This window comes from Pteropus vampyrus, unplaced genomic scaffold (genome assembly GCF_000151845.1).
Source record: "Pteropus vampyrus isolate Shadow unplaced genomic scaffold, Pvam_2.0 Scaffold275, whole genome shotgun sequence".
NCBI classification, from domain to species: domain Eukaryota; kingdom Metazoa; phylum Chordata; class Mammalia; order Chiroptera; family Pteropodidae; genus Pteropus; species Pteropus vampyrus.
In genome coordinates, this window is record NW_011889056.1 from 910,575 (window position 1) to 926,809 (window position 16,235).

A 16,235-nucleotide genomic window follows, 5' to 3' on the forward strand; every position below is an offset into this window, starting at 1 on the left:
TTTTTTTTTTGGTATTGAGTTGTATGAGTTCTTTATAAATTTTGGATATTAACCCCTTATCAGATGTATCATAGGCAAATATCTTCTCCCATTCAGTAGGTTGTCTTTTGGTTTTAGCAATGTCGACCACCCTACTTTCTGTCTGAGTCTGACTCCTCCAGGAACCTCACAGGATGGAATCACACACTATTTGTCCTTTTCTGTCTGGCTTATTTCACCGAGCGTAATGTCCTCAACGTTCATCCATATTGTAGCATGTGTCAGAATTTCCTTCCTTTCGAAGGCTAACTAAAATTCCACTGTACGGAAAAACCACGTTTCGTTCATCCATTCCCATGGATGGACGCTGGGGTTGCTTCTACCTTTTGGCTACTGTGAGTAATGCTGCCGTGAACACGAGTTCCTGCATCAAGTTCCTGCTTTCGATCTTTTTGGGTACATACCCAGAAGTGGAATTGCTGGGTCACATGGTAACACTCTGTTTAATTTATTGAGGAATCACCAGACTATTTTCCACAGCAGCTCTACCAATTTACATTCCCACCAACAGTTGCACAAGGATTCTACTTCGGCTTTCCACCATTAGCAACTAGAAGAAACATCTGAGCACAGATCTCTCTCTCCAACTGTGAGATGTTATCTTTAAGATAAGCTCCCAGCAGTGGAATTACTGAGTTTAAAGGCGTATGCATTTAAAATTCTCCGAAGATACGCCAAATCACCCCACTGGAGTGTGTGATGGGGCTCCATTCCCACGCCCCGCCTCCACTCGCAAGCCCCTTATTGTTCATCTTACCAACAGGAGCCCCCTCTTCCTGAGCTTCTCGGTTTATCTTTGTCTCAGACTCGCCCAGACGATGTTCTTTCGAGCTCAGTCCCGTGATCCACTCCCTGTTCATGTGGCTCTGATTCAGTGACTTAAGTCTCTCTATTTGTATCTGCCTGCTCTTCTCTGTCACCTTGTCACTTTCCCCCTTGGGCTCACTTTCTGTCTCTCTCAGACTCTACCTGCCTCTGTCTTTCGCACCCCTGTTCGTCTGTCATCGCGTCTCTGCATATCTACTTCACTTTCCTGGCTGGGCTGGATGCCTGTTTCTCCCTAGTCACCTGCTCTGTCACTCAAGTTAGTTTGGGTTTCCTGCCCTGGTGCCTATTCTGGGATGTATGTGGGCATTTGGGCAGCCCTGGGCTGGCAAGGGCAGGCTCGGAGCCTTCACAAAAGTGGAGGGCAAGAACCAAACTGCGTGTTTCTAGCCTCAGCCCAAAGCTCAGCTCCGGCTCCCCACACCACCAGGCCTTGGCCGCAGTCCTGGGGTTCACTTCCTTCTCCCTACCCACCCCCACTCCCATGTAGCGGGGAGGAGGGGGCGACTTCATCCCTCCCTCTGCCCGGAGGGCTCCCATACTTGCGTAGACCAGCTTATCCGCGCGCAGGTCTCGGCCGTAAGCGGATCGCAACACCCCACGGAACTGCAGCGCCTTCCTGGCAGGGACCGGAAAGGAGAAAAGACGAAAGCGCTGCCTGAGACCCACCCGTCAGGGCCGAGGGAGCCGCCCCGCCCGTCCTGACTAGGCCGGCTGCCCCGCCCATCCCGGCAGGCAGGCCCGGCCCCAGCTCCATCCCGGCTCTGGCAGGGAGGCTGGGCGCCTAGCCTGGGAACGGCCGACCTGCAGGTCTGCTTTCCCACCAGACCCCGCCTTCCCCCGACCCTAGGGGGACCGGGCGGGGGCGGAGGCCCCGGGCCGCAAGCAGACGACAGAGTCGTGAGTCACGGAGAGCGATCGAGCGACTGCAGCCCCTTAATGACAGGTTGCCTGTGCCAACGGCTGGCGGCGCGGAGGAGCTGGCGCCCGAGTGTAGATCCTGAACTGAGTTCCCCAAAGCCTGGCGCTCAGCCCCCGCCGCCGGACGCCTCCAGGCGGCATCTCGTGCGGGAAGACGCAAAAGCTGGAGCTCACGCCCGACGAGGCCCGCGGGGAGCCTGGCACCTCCGAGGACGAGAGCCTTCTCGCCACGTCACGGTGTGGCCGCATACTCCTGAGCTCTCTGCAGAGCCAAAGTGAGCGACAGCCGGTTCAGGGACTGATGGTAGAAGTCAAAGGCGTGGGGTACGGCACTGTCGCTGTTGGGACAACTGGGGGACTCGGGCGGGGTCTAAAGGTGGGAGGTGGGTCCTAACCGGATGATTGTAGCGTGGTCACATCAGGACAATGTCGCCATTGCCAGAGCCAAGCGCTAAATGGATTGGGGATGGTGATGAATGAGCAGGTTGGTTGGAAAAAAAATTTTCAATCAATAAAATTATGCTTTAAAAAGAAAAAAAATAGACTTCTTAAGGGGTACAGGGCTTTCTTTTGAGGGTGACGAACATATTTTGGAACTAGATAGAGGTGTTAACTCTGCGAATGTAGTGATAACAATACTATAATACATATAGTGCTACATATATTACATTACGTTACATATTATACATGCACACAGTACAGTTCTGTAATGTTGCAATTATGTAGAATTACATTATGTAATCTATAAAAATGTGATGTACATAAAACATAAAGTGCTATAAAATACCATAAAATGGTCAATTCTACGTTATATGAATTTTACCTCAATAAAAATAAAGAGGGAAAAAAAAACTAAAGTAAATGTGCTCCGCCAGCCCCGAGTTTGGACGGTGTCAGGGAATCGTGTTGTGCAACCCTCGTTACCTACGGAGACTTCCCACGGGTGGATTGAGACAAAAAGGGGCGCGCAGCGGGAACCCGCTTTGCGCGGGGGCCGGGGCGGGGCCGGGCGCGGGGCGGGGCGGGGCCACCCCCGCTGTCGTCAGGCGGCCCGAGCGCGTTTTGCGACAGGCGGTCGGGAAGCGAGGTACCGCGTGGATTCGCTTTCCGGCGAGTGCGGCTGCCGGCCCATCTTCTTCTACCTTTGCCGCGACACCTGGCTCCTGACTCCGGTGGCGGCTCGTCCGTGGCGAGAGAGCGGGGCGGGGCCGGGCCGGTCTCTGGCCTGCCCCGCGAGGTGACCTTGGTTTAGTCCACTGTCGCGCCGAGCTGCGGTGCCCGTCTGTGTCGCGGGCCTGTTAGGGACCCGGCTCTGGAGCGGTTGAGGACACAGACCTAGAGAGCGGCCCCATAGGCTGCCCCGTGGCAGGGTCACCACCAGGCCGCCAGGGGCGGTGTGTATGGGTGATGCCCCTACACGTGAAATGGCCGTTCCCCGCGGTGCCACCGGTCACCTGGACCCTGGCCAGCAGCGTCGTCATGGGCCTGGTGGGCACCTACAGCTGCTTCTGGACCAGTGAGTGGGCTTGGCCGGGGGCGGAGGGAAGCCCTGGGCCCCGGGGGAGAAGGGGGCCAAGATCCCCTACACTCTCTCTCTCTCCCCCCAGAGTACATGAACCACCTTACCGTCCACAACAAGGAGGTGCTGTATGAGCTCATCGAGAATCGAGGCCCAGCCACTCCCCTCATCACCGTCTCCAATCACCAGTCCTGCATGGATGACCCTCATCTCTGGGGTACCCAGACCAGTATTCTGGGCACAAGGAGGCGGGGAGAGAAGGGGCCAGACAGAAGCCGAACAAACCCACTTCTCAGTGGGTTCTTCACATAGCTCTGGCACTACTGTTTCTGGGGCGTCCCGCCTCGGGGGTGACAGTTTGATTTGTAGTCCCTTCAGCATCCTCTCAGGCAAGGCCATTCGGAGAGGGCGTCAGAAATTTCGAGGAAGTGAGGAATGGCTGCGGGGCAAGGTCTGACAGCTTATTTACTGTGATTCAGCAGGCTTGTGTAAGCCATGGAAGGTCCCACAGAGTCTGGGGAGCAAATCTGAGGACCTGTCAGGGAAACTCTGGATTAGGGGCTGGAAGACCTGTATCCTGGTTCCAGGTTTGCCCCAGGCTGGGTTTGTACCCTTCATCCAGCCTCACCTGGGAGCCCACCCGGTTCCCCACCTAGAAGTTCCTGCTCTACTCACTTCACAAGGAGCTGCTTGGCTCTGGCAACCTGGATGTCTGGATAGAGGGGGTGCCCAGAGCTTTCCCCTCCGAATGCAGGTTAGACTGTCGTACAGCTTGTGGGGAGCCACCTGGTGTAGTTGGAGCTTTTGGGGGCTCACCATGGCTTCGGGGCAGAGAACGGTCTGTGGGGTGCCACAGCCAGACCCCAGGAGGCCAGGAAGGCGGCTTTAGAGCCATCCAGTAGTCTAGACGAGGGTGGTGGCAGTGACATTGGAGAGAGAGGTCTAGAAGAATAGGTAATGTCAAAATATGTCAGGGAGGTAGCCAGACCAGACATAGTGACTAATGAGATACGGGGAATGAGAGAGAGAGAGAGAGGAGCCAGGGAGAATGTGGGGGTCCACTCCAAGGCTCTGGAAGATGCCACTTTGGCCATAGAAAAATGGTAGCGCTGCTGCCCTTGTCCTTCATTCCTTGAAACGGGGTGACAGAAAACGGTGCTCTCTAGGGACAAGGTAAGTTGGGGCATGAAGCCTTTCCTCTCCTCTAGGGATCCTGAAACTGCGCCACATCTGGAACCTGAACTTGATGCGTTGGTGAGGAGGAGAGGGCCCCTCCCATGGGCCTGGCCGGCCTCACCTGTCTCTGCCCAGATTTGCCCTCCTCCTCCTCTGCCCAGGAGGCGGCATCCTGCAGTCCAGGCAGGGCACGGGGCGGGGCCCCACAGGCCCTCCTGTGCCTCCATCACCCAGTGCCGCTGCTGTCATGCATCACGCTTGCGGGGTGGGTCCGGAAGCAGGGTGCGGGGGAGGCGGGGATGACCGCGTCTGTTCCCACTCCAGGACTCCTGCAGCCGCAGACATCTGCTTCACCAAGGAGCTACACTCCCACTTTTTCAGCTTGGGCAAGTGCGTGCCCGTATGCCGAGGTGAGCTGCTCTTCCTGCAGGGGCCGGTGGGCCAGTGGGTGCGGGAGGGTGCTTCTGCAGGCTTCTCTGGCCTCCTTGGGACAGGGAGCCTGGTAGCCAGTGCCTCTGGCTTGGCGGCACTGGGAGTGGAGGGGCCCAGGTGAGACAGAAAGCCTGGGAGCAAGCGGAGCCAGGGGCTGCTGCCCCACTAGCTGGCCAGCTCCATTGAGTGGCAGCAGAGGTGGCGGTGGCTGCTGGAGGAGTGATGGCTTCTTGGACAGTGCTCGAGTCTCTGTGACTGACTACCTGACGGCTGTGCGAACCTAGAACTGTGGCATTAGAAGTCAAGGCGGCATTATTCACAGCCCCTTCTCTCGAGGACGTTACTAAGAGACTCGCTGACGTCACTGTGGTGTCGTGGGTCTGTGATGGCAGTGGCATGTGCCACAGGCTGCAGGGTTCGGGAGAACAAACATGCTTGTGAGGTGAGGTGTGTAACATCGAATGGCTGCCCAGCACCTCTCAAGAGCCTCAGGAAGTAGGGGCCATTTCGGTTCCCATTCTCCAGATAAAGACGCTTGGAGAGATTAAGCCGCTGGCCCAAGGTCATGGGGCCCGAGATGGCAAAGCGAGGATTTGAATCCAGGTTGCTCTTCCCTCTGGGGAAGTAGAACTTTTCTAGGCAGAAAATGAAAGGAAAAGCGTTCTAGATGCTGGAAGCGATCACGGTAGGAAATGCAGGTTGCAGGCCAAATGTGAAGGTTCTGGAATAATCACGTTAAGAATTTTGGACTCTGCTCTCTCATCGGGGAGTGATGTGCTTTTGTCTGTGCTTGAGAGAGAGAGAGCGCGGGCATCCTGGCTGCAGAGGCTGGTGGATGGGAGCAGGGCCAGGGCAGGCGCGGAGCCCGGTCGGGGGCTGTCACAGCAATTCTGGCAGCAAAAGATTGTAGCTGGGCCTCTGAGGGTCACTGTGGAGAGCCTGAGAAGGGGACAGCTTTGGGATATGCTCTGGAAGCAGGGTTGACCGAACCCGTCGATAGGTCGGGTGTGGGAAGGGGCAAAGGAAAGAGAACTCAAAGATGACACTAGGTGACATCTGGTGATACCAAGCCACTGGGGAGATGGGATGAGGGGAAAGCAGTGTGATGCTTGGGAGGGGAGGTGAGTCCCGTTTAGCACATGCTTTATCTGAGGAGCCTGTCACCCAAGGAAGGGCGCAGTCCCAGAGGCAGTGGAGTGTGCAGTTCTGAAACTCGAAAAGATGGTTGAGAATGAAGATACTGGGGACTCAACCACAAAGGAAGTCACCAACAGAAGTGACATTGCAGAAGGGAAGAGCAGGGAGAGAGCAGGGGCTCTGAACGGCACCTCAGAGCACAGAAGGACAGACAAGTCACCAAGGCAACAGGAAGCGATGGCCAGAGAGGAAGGAAGCGATGGCCAGAGAGGAAGGAAGCAAAGCAGGACCCCGGAGAAGCTATTTTCTTGGAGAAGCTCTTTTCTTGCCTCGCGAGCTTCTAGGAGCTGGAGGCGGGAGGGGCAGGGAGACAGCAGGGGTGGGCACTTCCCCCCAGAGGTTGGTCGGTCTGGAAGAGGGAGGAAGAAGGAATCCAGGGTGTTAGAGGTGTCAAGGGGGAGTATTTTTATTTCTAGTCGATCAAAGTAAAACATGGTCAAATACAATCAAGTAACCTAAAAAAATGAAAAGCTGCAGCGCCCACAAACCCTCAGGCTACTCCCCAGAGACAGCTGCCCGGAGCGCTCTTTCTTCTTGCCGCTTTTGGAAACTACTTTGTCCCTCTAGAGCACAAGGAGAGACTACAGTGTCATGGCTGGTGACCTTGACGTTCATCACACCGTGCTCTGGAGATGGGGCCTCTGCTCATGTACACCATGCTCTGGAGATGGGGCCTCTGCCCGAGTCTCAATTCCTCCCTTCTGCCTCCTGAAACCAAACCTAAATCCTAAGCACCTTCAGGGAGAGAAAGTGGATGGGGACAGGCCTTTTATCAAACGCGTTTGACGGACAGCAGAGATCCGAATGTGTGTTGGAGCAAAAGAGGGATCCGGCACACTTTGCTTCTGTGTTCCAAAAAAAATCCCCTTTCCTCCCTGAAACGTAGGCTTTGTGATGTGACCCGAAGTATCAGAACAATGTTGTACGAGCTCTCCAAGTGAGCAGAAAGGGTGTTTGCAAAAGCTAAACATTATGAAGTGAGCCTCCAAAAGCATAGCATTGTTTTTAAACTTTGATTTCAAGCTGGATGGCTGAGTCGCACCAGTAGGTTCTGGAGCCCTAACCGGCACCTTCCAAAGACTCAGCCTCACAGAGAACAGGTTACAAGTCCGGTCCCCGATGCACTGGCCCTGTGGCACTACCCGTCTGCGGTGTGGCTCTCTAGTCCCTACTGGCTAAAATGAGCACGCTTACTCAACCCCGCTCCTTCGACCGCCCCCTTCTCTGTCTCTGTCCACCGTAAGGACGCGGTTGATGAAGTTCTCACTGCGTGGTCACAGGTTGTCCCCACACAACATCAGGCACCCATGTCTGCGTTGTTGCTGACCGCGGGGCCGCCTGGGTCCCGTATCGTGGTCTCGGCCTCTTCAAGGCCAGCGTTGCTAGCATGGGGGGCACCTCAACCCCACTTTCCTCAGTAGCAAGTTTGAGTTTTTCCCAACTCGTATGTTCCATCAAATGGAGAGTCTAGTTTCCAGGGGAGTCCTGTGAGGAAGGGGCCAGCAGGAAGGACAGAGGAGGCAGAGGGCGCAGGCGGGGCTGGGAGGCCCGTGGGGCGAGGCGGCGGTAACCGGCCTGGCCGGGCCCCTGGGACAGAGTTGCTGTATAGAATCGGGCCCAAGCGAGGCTTGGAGTTATGAATAGACTCGGTTTGCTCCAGCAGCACCCTCCAGGCCAGGGGCAGCGGATGTAGAGTCCCCCAGGGTGGCGCATCCCAAGGAGAAAGAAGGCTCCAAGAGCTTGGCAGGGGAGGGAGGGCGGTGCGTGGGTCAGGGGTCTGCCGGGGGCATAGTATGGCTGTGGCCGAGCGGCTCATCGGGTGGGGCTGTGGCGTGACCGATGGCAGAAGGTAAGGTTAGAGATCAGTAGAGGACTTGTCAAGTCCAGAATTTCAGTTGAAGACAGTTTGAGATGATGGTGACGCTACCTCGCACGTGACAGGCGCTCAGAGGTTTAAAGGATATTATTGAACAAAGAATGTCATGGTGAGGTGCACAGCGGTGCGGCTGGGACTGAGGGGCCCAGGAGAGACAGTCGTTGGAGGGTGTCCCTGTGGACGGCGCAGTGAGAAGAGGAAGTCCCCGAGCTGTTGCTTCATTCCCAGGGACAGGGGAGGAGGGGCCCCGGTAGAATGGGGACTGATGAGGAGAGACCTTTTCTGGGCAGGAGATGGCGTCTACCAGAAGGGAATGGATTTCATTTTGGAGAAGCTCAACCACGGGGACTGGGTGCACATCTTCCCCGAAGGTCAGTGGGGCTGGCAGGGTCAGAGCGTGCCCGAGAATATGGTCGGGACCCCTGGCTCCCCTTCAAACCCTCACCACTGTCCCATCTCTCTCGATAGGGAAAGTGAACATGAGCTCTGAGTTCCTGCGCTTCAAGTGGGGTAAGGGCTGCTGGCTCTCTCTGGCTCGGTCGGGACATGGCACATGGGGCGGATGGGTGTGTTGGTAGCAGGAGCAAGGGAACAGACAAGGGCTGGCCCAGGGGAGCTGCTTTTAACGGGGACGGCAGGGGTGACCCCAGCTGGAGGCTGGCACTGAAGCTGTGCTCACGCCATTTCCCTCTCCCCGGGGCAGGAATCGGGCGCCTGATTGCCGAGTGTCACCTCAACCCCATCATCCTGCCGCTGTGGCATGTCGGTGAGCGTCCCTCTTAGGCCGAGCCTGTGGTCTGAGGATGGGGAGACGGGCTTCCGTAGGAGGTGTCTGTGGGGTGTTCTACTGGGCGGCAGGGAGAGGGTGCCTGGGTGGGGGCTGGGGCCACCCTGCTCCGCCCCGCACCTGCTCCCCAGCCTCTGTCCACTGTGCCGCAGGCATGAACGACGTCCTTCCTAACAGCCGGCCCTACTTCCCGCGCTTTGGACAGGTGGGTAGAAGCTGCTGACCTTCGTCAGTCTGTCTGTCTGCCTGCCATCTGCCCCTGGCCTCCCACTCAGCATGACTGGGGCCAGATTCAGGAGGAGCTGAGCTTGAGGCTGCAGCAGGGGGACCATGTGGCGCATAGGGACTTCCTGGCACCAAGGCCAGTAGGAGAGCAAAGGAATCAGGGCCGGGCCCTGGGGTTGGGACACTGCAGGACATCTAGAGCATGGACCCAAGGACTGGAATGGGCCTTAGATGCCACCGAGCCTCGTTTTAAAGAAGGAGAGTGGCTCAACGGAGCACAAAGCCAGTTAGGGGCAGGACGTGGCTTCTGGCTCCCCAGGGCGATGTGGCTGGGGCTGTGGGCACTCACCCTGTTCTTGTCACCTGGCCGGCTCCCTGCAGAAGATCACTGTGCTGATCGGGAAGCCCTTCAGTGCCCTGCCTGTGCTTGAGCGGCTCCGGGCAGAGAATAAGTCGGCTGTGAGTTGCCCCGGGCTGCCTTTGGCCTGGGTGGGGTTCCCTGGGCAAAGGCCCTTGAGGACTGCAGGCCAGCCCCAGTCCTTCCCCTCAGGTGGAGATGCGCAAAGCCCTGACTGACTTCATTCAGGAGGAATTCCAGCGCCTGAAGACCCAGGCGGAGCAGCTCCACCACCACCTGCAGCCTGGGAGATAGGCGGGTCCCACCCAGCCCCTGCCCAGGTGCCTCCTGAGGCCTGGGGAAGAGGCAGCTCTGGGACCCAAGCCCTAGCCGCCAGGCTCCCAGCGCTGCCTTTGGGATCTCGCCCCGCACACAGTTGGGGCTGGGGAATGGACTGATGCTTTGAGCTCAGATACGGTTTTTTAGGCAGATTTGTTCATAACCCTTAAAGGGTGACCTCCCCTAGTTGGTGAGCATTCCAGCTCCTTGGCTGCTCTTCCCGCTCGACCACTCTGGGAGGAGGAGATTTAGGCCAGGGCCTCTGCCCTTCTTGCCTTCAAGTGTCCTTTCCCAGGGCCTACGTCCTGAGGGAGGGCAGTTGGGGGGTAGGTGGCTAGGCCTGAGCTTCAGGGAGGGGCCCACAGGCCCTTGGCCTGGCCCCGGCAGTGGGGGGGCTGGTCCCCACCTCATCACGGATTCCCTTCTGCCGGAGGTTCCCACAGGGCTGGGAACCACGGGCAGGAGCCAGCCCCAGGCTGCAGGCAGAATAGCAGCCCTTTGCTACAAGTGGAGCCCAATGGGACGGAGCCTGCAGCAAGGGCCTGAGACCTGGCCGTTGGCCCCGTGCTGGGGCCCACCAACTTCTCCGTCCTTTCTGTGTCCCTGGCATCACTCCAGTCCCCTGAGGCCGAGTCGCCATATTTTTTAAACAATAAAACCTCTGCATCCTGCTGTTTTAACCTCTGACCTCTCTGTAGGGTGGGGTGGGAGGTGACCCTCTGGACGGGAAGGCTGGACCCTTAGAGTCCTTGAGCAGGTGGGCATCGAACTCTCAGCACACACCAGCCATCGACTTCTGCCACTGTCTGTAATCCCCGGAACCTTGCAAAAGTAGGAATTAATTTCATTTTGCAAAACAGGCAGAGCAAGGCTTAATGGACTTGCTGCAAAACCCAAAGCTAGCAAAGTAGGAAGAAGCAAGTAGCAGTTCCGGCCTCCCCTGGCTGTTCCCAGGAGGCGGGAGGTGTCAACGGCTCAGTCAGTGTGCTGTGGTGGGAGGTGGGAAGGGGAACACCTAGATTGAGCTTGGGACCTTGGATGGGAGCAAAAGGGGATCCAGGTGGTGGCGCTCCTGGCAGAAGCCCAAAGCAAATCTTTAGAGAAAAGCAAGCTCACTTTAGGCCCCCAGTTCATCCATAGGTGAAGATCAACCAAAAAGACCTCACAAAGATCAAGCATATAAGGAAAAGAAGTTCAATGGGCAGCAGAAACAAGAACAGGTCTGAAATTGACAGTGTCAGGCAGAATGTGGAAAATACTAGCATAGAAATCGTTACCAAAACAAAAGGGGTCTGTTTGCCTGTGCGCGAATCCTAGAAGAAATACGGGCAGGTTTGCGGCAAAGAAAGTAAGGATTTATTTCAGGGAATTGCAGGTCACGGAGACTCCAGCAAGCTAGCTAAAGCTCTTGACGATACCCCGCCCTCCGCCAGACTCAGGACAGATTATATAGGGAAAAATCAGTCGCCATGGAAACTAAGGGCATGGGTGCTACTGATTGGACGATTGGACGGGGCTGGCGTAATTGATCATTGTGTTCAGTTCTGGAATCTGCCTGGCGCCATCCAGTCTGGTCCTGGGGCCTGGTCCCGGTGGCCCGTGGGGCTGTTGTTGTTCTGCCTCAATGGGCCTGGGGTTGAAACATGTCTAAAGCTAGGACATTATCCTTAATGTAACAAAAACTTGTTGTCCCCGTGACTACAGACCTGAGTGGATAAATCTTAGGTCCTAAGGCTTAAAGATTAAAGGATCAGGCACGTAGGGAGGGATGGTGGAAAAAACAAAGTAAGTCACAATGTTGCTATCCCGGCAAAATCTGCCCGAATCAGAAGAACACTCTTAAAGAAACGAAGTTTGTGTGCAGTTACAAAATCTGGAAGGAAAAAAAATGAACGGCAAAAATGAGCCAGCAAGAAGATTCAAAGATGATGAGGATTGCAACCGTGTATCTAATTCAAAATGAAACATTTGTAAAAATGACCAGAAGGGAAAAAAAAATCACTTGGAGTAAAAAAGGAAACACTTGCAAATGCAAATATAGGTAAAAACAGACTGTTGGCCAGTTTACATTTATAGGTTCAAATGTAACATCCCTTCTTCCTGTATATAATTTATGTCCATTTGAACAAAGCAATTACATTTCATGATGAGTTCAGATTTTATAACCAATGGTAGAATGTTTCATTTTTTATGTACTTGTGATTTGCTACATATTCATCTTCATAAATATGTAAACATTGTTTTGCAGGTTTTTAAACGTTAAATGATATCGTACTGTACGGATGCTTCCACAATCTGATGTTTTTTATATAGACTATATATTTTAGGGCAGTTTTAGGTTCATGGCAAAATTTGACTTGTCCTGAGATTGTGAAATTTATAAGTGCCATTCTCCATATTAACTGATTTAAGGAGAAACCCCATATGATTATTTCAATAGATACAGAAGCACTTGATAAAATATTCATAATTTTTTAAATTCTTAGCAAACTATAGAGGGGAACTTTCTCAATCTGATAGTCTACCAAAAAAAAAAAAAAACCCAAAAAACCTTTCTTAACCTGATAGACACTACCTACAAAAACTCAATTTTTTTTTTGCTATGGAAGCTTTCGAAATCTGGAACAAAACTACTGTACCAGAGCAATAAGACAAGGAAAGGAAGTCAAAGGTATAATGATTGTAAAGAAACAAAACCATCATTATTTGCCGATGGTAGCTCTACAGATAAAATCCAAATGAATTTATAGACAGATTTTTGGAAATAAGGCTTTAGAGAGTCCCAGCTACAAGACCAATACATGCAAAAAACAATTGCATTTCTATACAAACACCAGCAGCAAAGAATTAGAAAATATAATTTAAAACAAGACACCATTCACAAAAGCTACAAGGTACCTAGCAATCAATCTAATAGAAGATGTGAACGACGTATATAAGGAAAATCAAAACACTTTATTGTAAAACACTAAGGAAGACCTAAGCGAGTGGAGAGAGCTCCCATGATGAACGGGAAGACCTGATATAGTAAAGGTGTCGGTTCTCCAGAATCGATCCACTGATTAAATATAATTCCCATCGAAACCTAATCAAGAGGGTTCAAACATGTATTTCGTACACCAGTGTTCACAGCAGCATTACTCACCGTAGCCAAAAGGGAGAACCAACTTAAGTGTCCGTCGACATAGAGACAAAATGTGGTCTTGCAATAAAATGTTATTCGGCCATAAAAAGTCAAGAAATTCTGACATGTGCAACGAAGTGGATGAACTTTGAATACATTACGCTAAGTGAAGTAAGCCAGACACGAAAGGCAACTAATTGTATGATTCCATTTGTGTCCCTAGAGGAGTCAATTTCAGAGACAGAGAGTAGGATGGTGGGTGCCAGGGGCCGGGGTGGGGGTGGTGGGGAGGAATGGGGAATTGATGTTTACTGGGGACAGAGCTTCAGTTCGGGATGATGACAATGTTCTAGAGATGCAAGGTGGTGACACTCGCACAACAGCGTCAATGTACTTAACGCCACTCAACTGTACACTTAAAAATGATTAAAATGGTAACTTTTATGTGTATTTTACCACAATGTTAAATGCCGTAATCAGACTCTTTAAAATAATCTATCAATCTAATAAGTTGGTTCTAAAAGTTCTATGGAAGCACACTAGCCTAAGAAGAAGAAGGTGGGAGGATTTGCCCTCCTGGGTATCAAAGTTTATTATGAAGCTATAGTAATTAAGACAGTGTGGTGTTAGCTGGACAACTTGACCCCTGGAATGGAATGGAGAGCCCAAAAAGTGACCCACAGCTAGATGGGCACTTACTATACGGCAAAAGCAGAATGTTCATCTCATAAACGGTACTGGGACAATTGCAGATGCCTATGGAAAAAAAAAGAACTTGACACCTACCTCATACCACACATAAAAGGCTGAAAAACAAGACAACTTCTAGAAGATAATGTAGGAGAATATGTCCATAATCTTGGGGGCAGGGAAAGTTTATTTTAAAAAGGACATAAAAAATATTAACCATAAAGAAAAAAAAATGGTAAATTTGACTACATTAAAATTAAGAAGTTCTGTTTATCAGAAGACACTAAGAGAGTGAAAATGGCAGCCACAGAGTGGAAGGGATTTGTAATACATATAGCCAATGCAGGGCTCATACCTAGAACATATAAAGAATTCTTATAAATTGATAAGAAAAAGATAAACAACCCAAATGACCTGGAACGCAGTAGTGAGGTGGTGGCCCTTTTTGTGGCCCTTTACCAGGTAGGCCCTATAGGACATCGGTGACTCAGGGAATGTAACTGAGCCCCCAGGCCATGAGCAAGAGCGAGTGGAGGGAAGAACCTGAGCATGCGGTGGACTGATCCCTTCCTTCGTCACCCACTGGCTGCCCCTGCTCCTGTCCTGTCACCATGCCACCCAGTCAAACTTCTGTCCCAGATCAACAGTGAGGCACCGATCTCTTCTGCCTTCTCTCTCTCTTCACCTCCATTACCTTGGCCAAGCCCCTGTCATCTCTCTCCCACAGATGGCAATAGTCTCCTGCTGCCACTTTTATCCCCTCTAATCTGTTCTGCTCGCCACAGCCAGATCAGCCCTTTAAAACAGGGGTCCCTAACCCCCGGGCCGTGGACTGGGACCGGTCTCTGGCCTGTTAGGAACCGGGCCGTACAGCAGGCGGTTAGCAGCGGACCAACGAGAGAAGCGTCATCGGTATTTGAGGCCCACTCCCCAGCGCCAGCATCACCGCCTCAGCTCCGCCTCAGATCATCAGGCATTAGATTCTCATAGGAGCCCCGGGCCCTGGTGTCAAAAATGTTGGGGACCGCTGCTTTAAAATACGAATTAGATCATGGAGCAAGGGCTTCAATCTCCTCCTGGGCTTCTGGGGCTACATTAAGCTCCAGCACAAACCTCTCCCCTCAGCTGGCCTGGACGTTGCCACTTGGGGGCCTGAATGGGGCTCTTGGACCCCATTCCAACGTGTGTGAAGGCTGCTTCCCCACAAACCAGCAGGGTGTCTGAGGATTCAGCTCAATTCTGACACGATGTGTCCAGAAAGAGAATCAGATACACAGGTCGAGGGCTCAGTCCCACAAGACCGCCCTGCACTTCAGAAGCCAGTCACATGCCCAGGTTCTCACCTGTGTTTCTGATTGACTGGCTATAGACTAGGGGTTCCAACGACCCCCTCCTCGGGTTCAATTAATTTGCTAGAACGGCTCACAGAACTCCAAGAAACACATTACTTACTAGATTACCGATTTACTAGTTGTTCTCCTGGGTTTTTATGGCGTTTCATTACCTAGTCGTGACTGATGAAATCATTAGCCACCGGTAACTGAACTCAGCCTCCAGCCCCTCTTCCCTCCCTGAGGTCAGGGAGTGGGACTGAAAGTCCCAGCCCTCTAATCACACGGTTGGCTCCATTGGCAACCAGCTCTCATCCAATGGTGTTTTCCCAACGTCACCTCATTAATACAATGAAAGACACCTTGACCGCACTCAACGCTTAGGAAAGTCCAAGGGTTTGACGAGTCGTGAGCCAGAAACTGTGGGTGAAGATCAAATATCTCATAAACCACAGTATCTCAAGGCCCTACAAACATTGCAAATGTATGTGTCCCCAACTGACCCGATCTCCCAGTCTCCAACTCAGAGAGACCAAGAGCCATCATTGGCTTCTCTCTTCCTCAACCACGTCCTGTGAAGCTCACCTCCTCTCTCCAGCTCAATTGCCATGGTCCTAATCCGAGCCGCACTTGTGACAACGACAGGTACAACGTCATAAGCAGTTTCTCTGATAAGTAGAGGTGATCGATGGGCAGTCACTACACAAGGCTGGGAGGAAGCCATTGTGTACATGGTATGGTGGTCCCCAGCACCTAGCCTCTCTTTCCGGTGTGCCTTCCTGTGCCACATGGAGGGCTTTGCATGCAGATTGCATTCTACCCATGAGAGGCACGGCCCTGGGAGTGTTGGTTTTCTTCAGCAGCCTTCTGGCTCCGGTCACAAACATCCTGGTGTTTGAGGGGCAGGGGTAGAAGCAGCTGTGGCTGGGCACGGTGTCCCAGTGTCTAGTCATGAGTGCCCAACTTTTTGCAACTAGAATGGTGCCAAAATGGACCTATGTGTGCATCTTGTGCTCAGCTGAGTATTTCTGTTGAATGGATCCCTAAGAGGGAAATTGCTTGATTCAAGGTCATACACACTTTACAGTTTGTTAGATGCTACCAAATTATCCTCTAAAAACGTTCTACCAATTGATACTTCACCACTGTGTAGGTGAGCCTCTATGTCCCCGAATCTGTGCAGACAATGGGCATTATTCAACTTTCTTTTCCATGTATTATCAAAAATGTCAAACATATATTAGTTTCCTAGAGAGATCATCGCAAATTGGGCAGCTTAAAACAACAGACATTTATTCTCTCCCAGTTCTAGAGGCTAGAAGTCCAAAATCAAGGTGTCAACAGGGCCCTGCTCCCTCTGAGAGCTCTGGGGAAGAACCCTTCCTCGACTCTTCCAGCTTCTAGTGGCTGCAGGAGT

At 52.7% G+C, this 16,235-nt stretch overlaps 2 protein-coding genes across 4 annotated transcripts in view; one reads left to right on the plus strand and one right to left on the minus strand.

The window, feature by feature from the left end:
• The window catches only part of DNASE1L1 (deoxyribonuclease 1 like 1), a 6,415-nt gene extending 4,857 nt beyond the window's left edge, over positions 1-1,558 (minus strand). The window contains exons 1-2 of one of the 2 annotated variants that reach the window (XM_023520640.1): positions 1,407-1,549; positions 797-891 (exon numbers count right to left, since the gene is read on the minus strand). The gene's annotated coding sequence lies outside the window, so the exon portion shown is untranslated. Of the gene's footprint in view, positions 1-796; positions 892-1,406 lie in introns of both variants that reach the window. The other variant, XM_011375560.2, reaches the window with a different exon arrangement.
• Positions 1,559-2,847: 1,289 nt separating this feature from the next.
• On the plus strand, positions 2,848-10,353 carry TAZ (tafazzin). 2 transcript variants are annotated; one of them, XM_011375561.2, is made up of 10 exons: positions 2,848-3,301; positions 3,393-3,521; positions 4,513-4,558; positions 4,805-4,890; positions 8,276-8,356; positions 8,454-8,495; positions 8,689-8,751; positions 8,925-8,977; positions 9,379-9,456; positions 9,548-10,353. In XM_011375561.2, exons 1-10 carry the CDS (start codon positions 3,193-3,195, stop codon positions 9,647-9,649), a joined length of 789 nt encoding a protein of 262 aa, XP_011373863.1. In that variant the 5' UTR covers positions 2,848-3,192; the 3' UTR covers positions 9,650-10,353. The 2 variants fall into 2 exon arrangements, with proteins under 2 accessions (XP_011373863.1, XP_023376413.1); XM_023520645.1 differs by lacking the exon at positions 9,379-9,456.
• The last annotated feature ends 5,882 nt before the right edge of the window (positions 10,354-16,235 follow it).

Excerpts from the sequence above, each read along its gene's own strand:
- TAZ (XM_011375561.2), top strand. The coding sequence starts at position 3,193 with ATGCCCCTACACGTGAAATGGCCGTTCCCCGCGGTGCCACCGGTCACC. Across the intron at positions 3,302-3,392 it reads CTACAGCTGCTTCTGGACCA|AGTACATGAACCACCTTACC; the intron begins GTGAGTGGGCTT and ends CTCTCCCCCCAG. Across the intron at positions 8,978-9,378 it reads ACTTCCCGCGCTTTGGACAG|AAGATCACTGTGCTGATCGG; the intron begins GTGGGTAGAAGC and ends GGCTCCCTGCAG.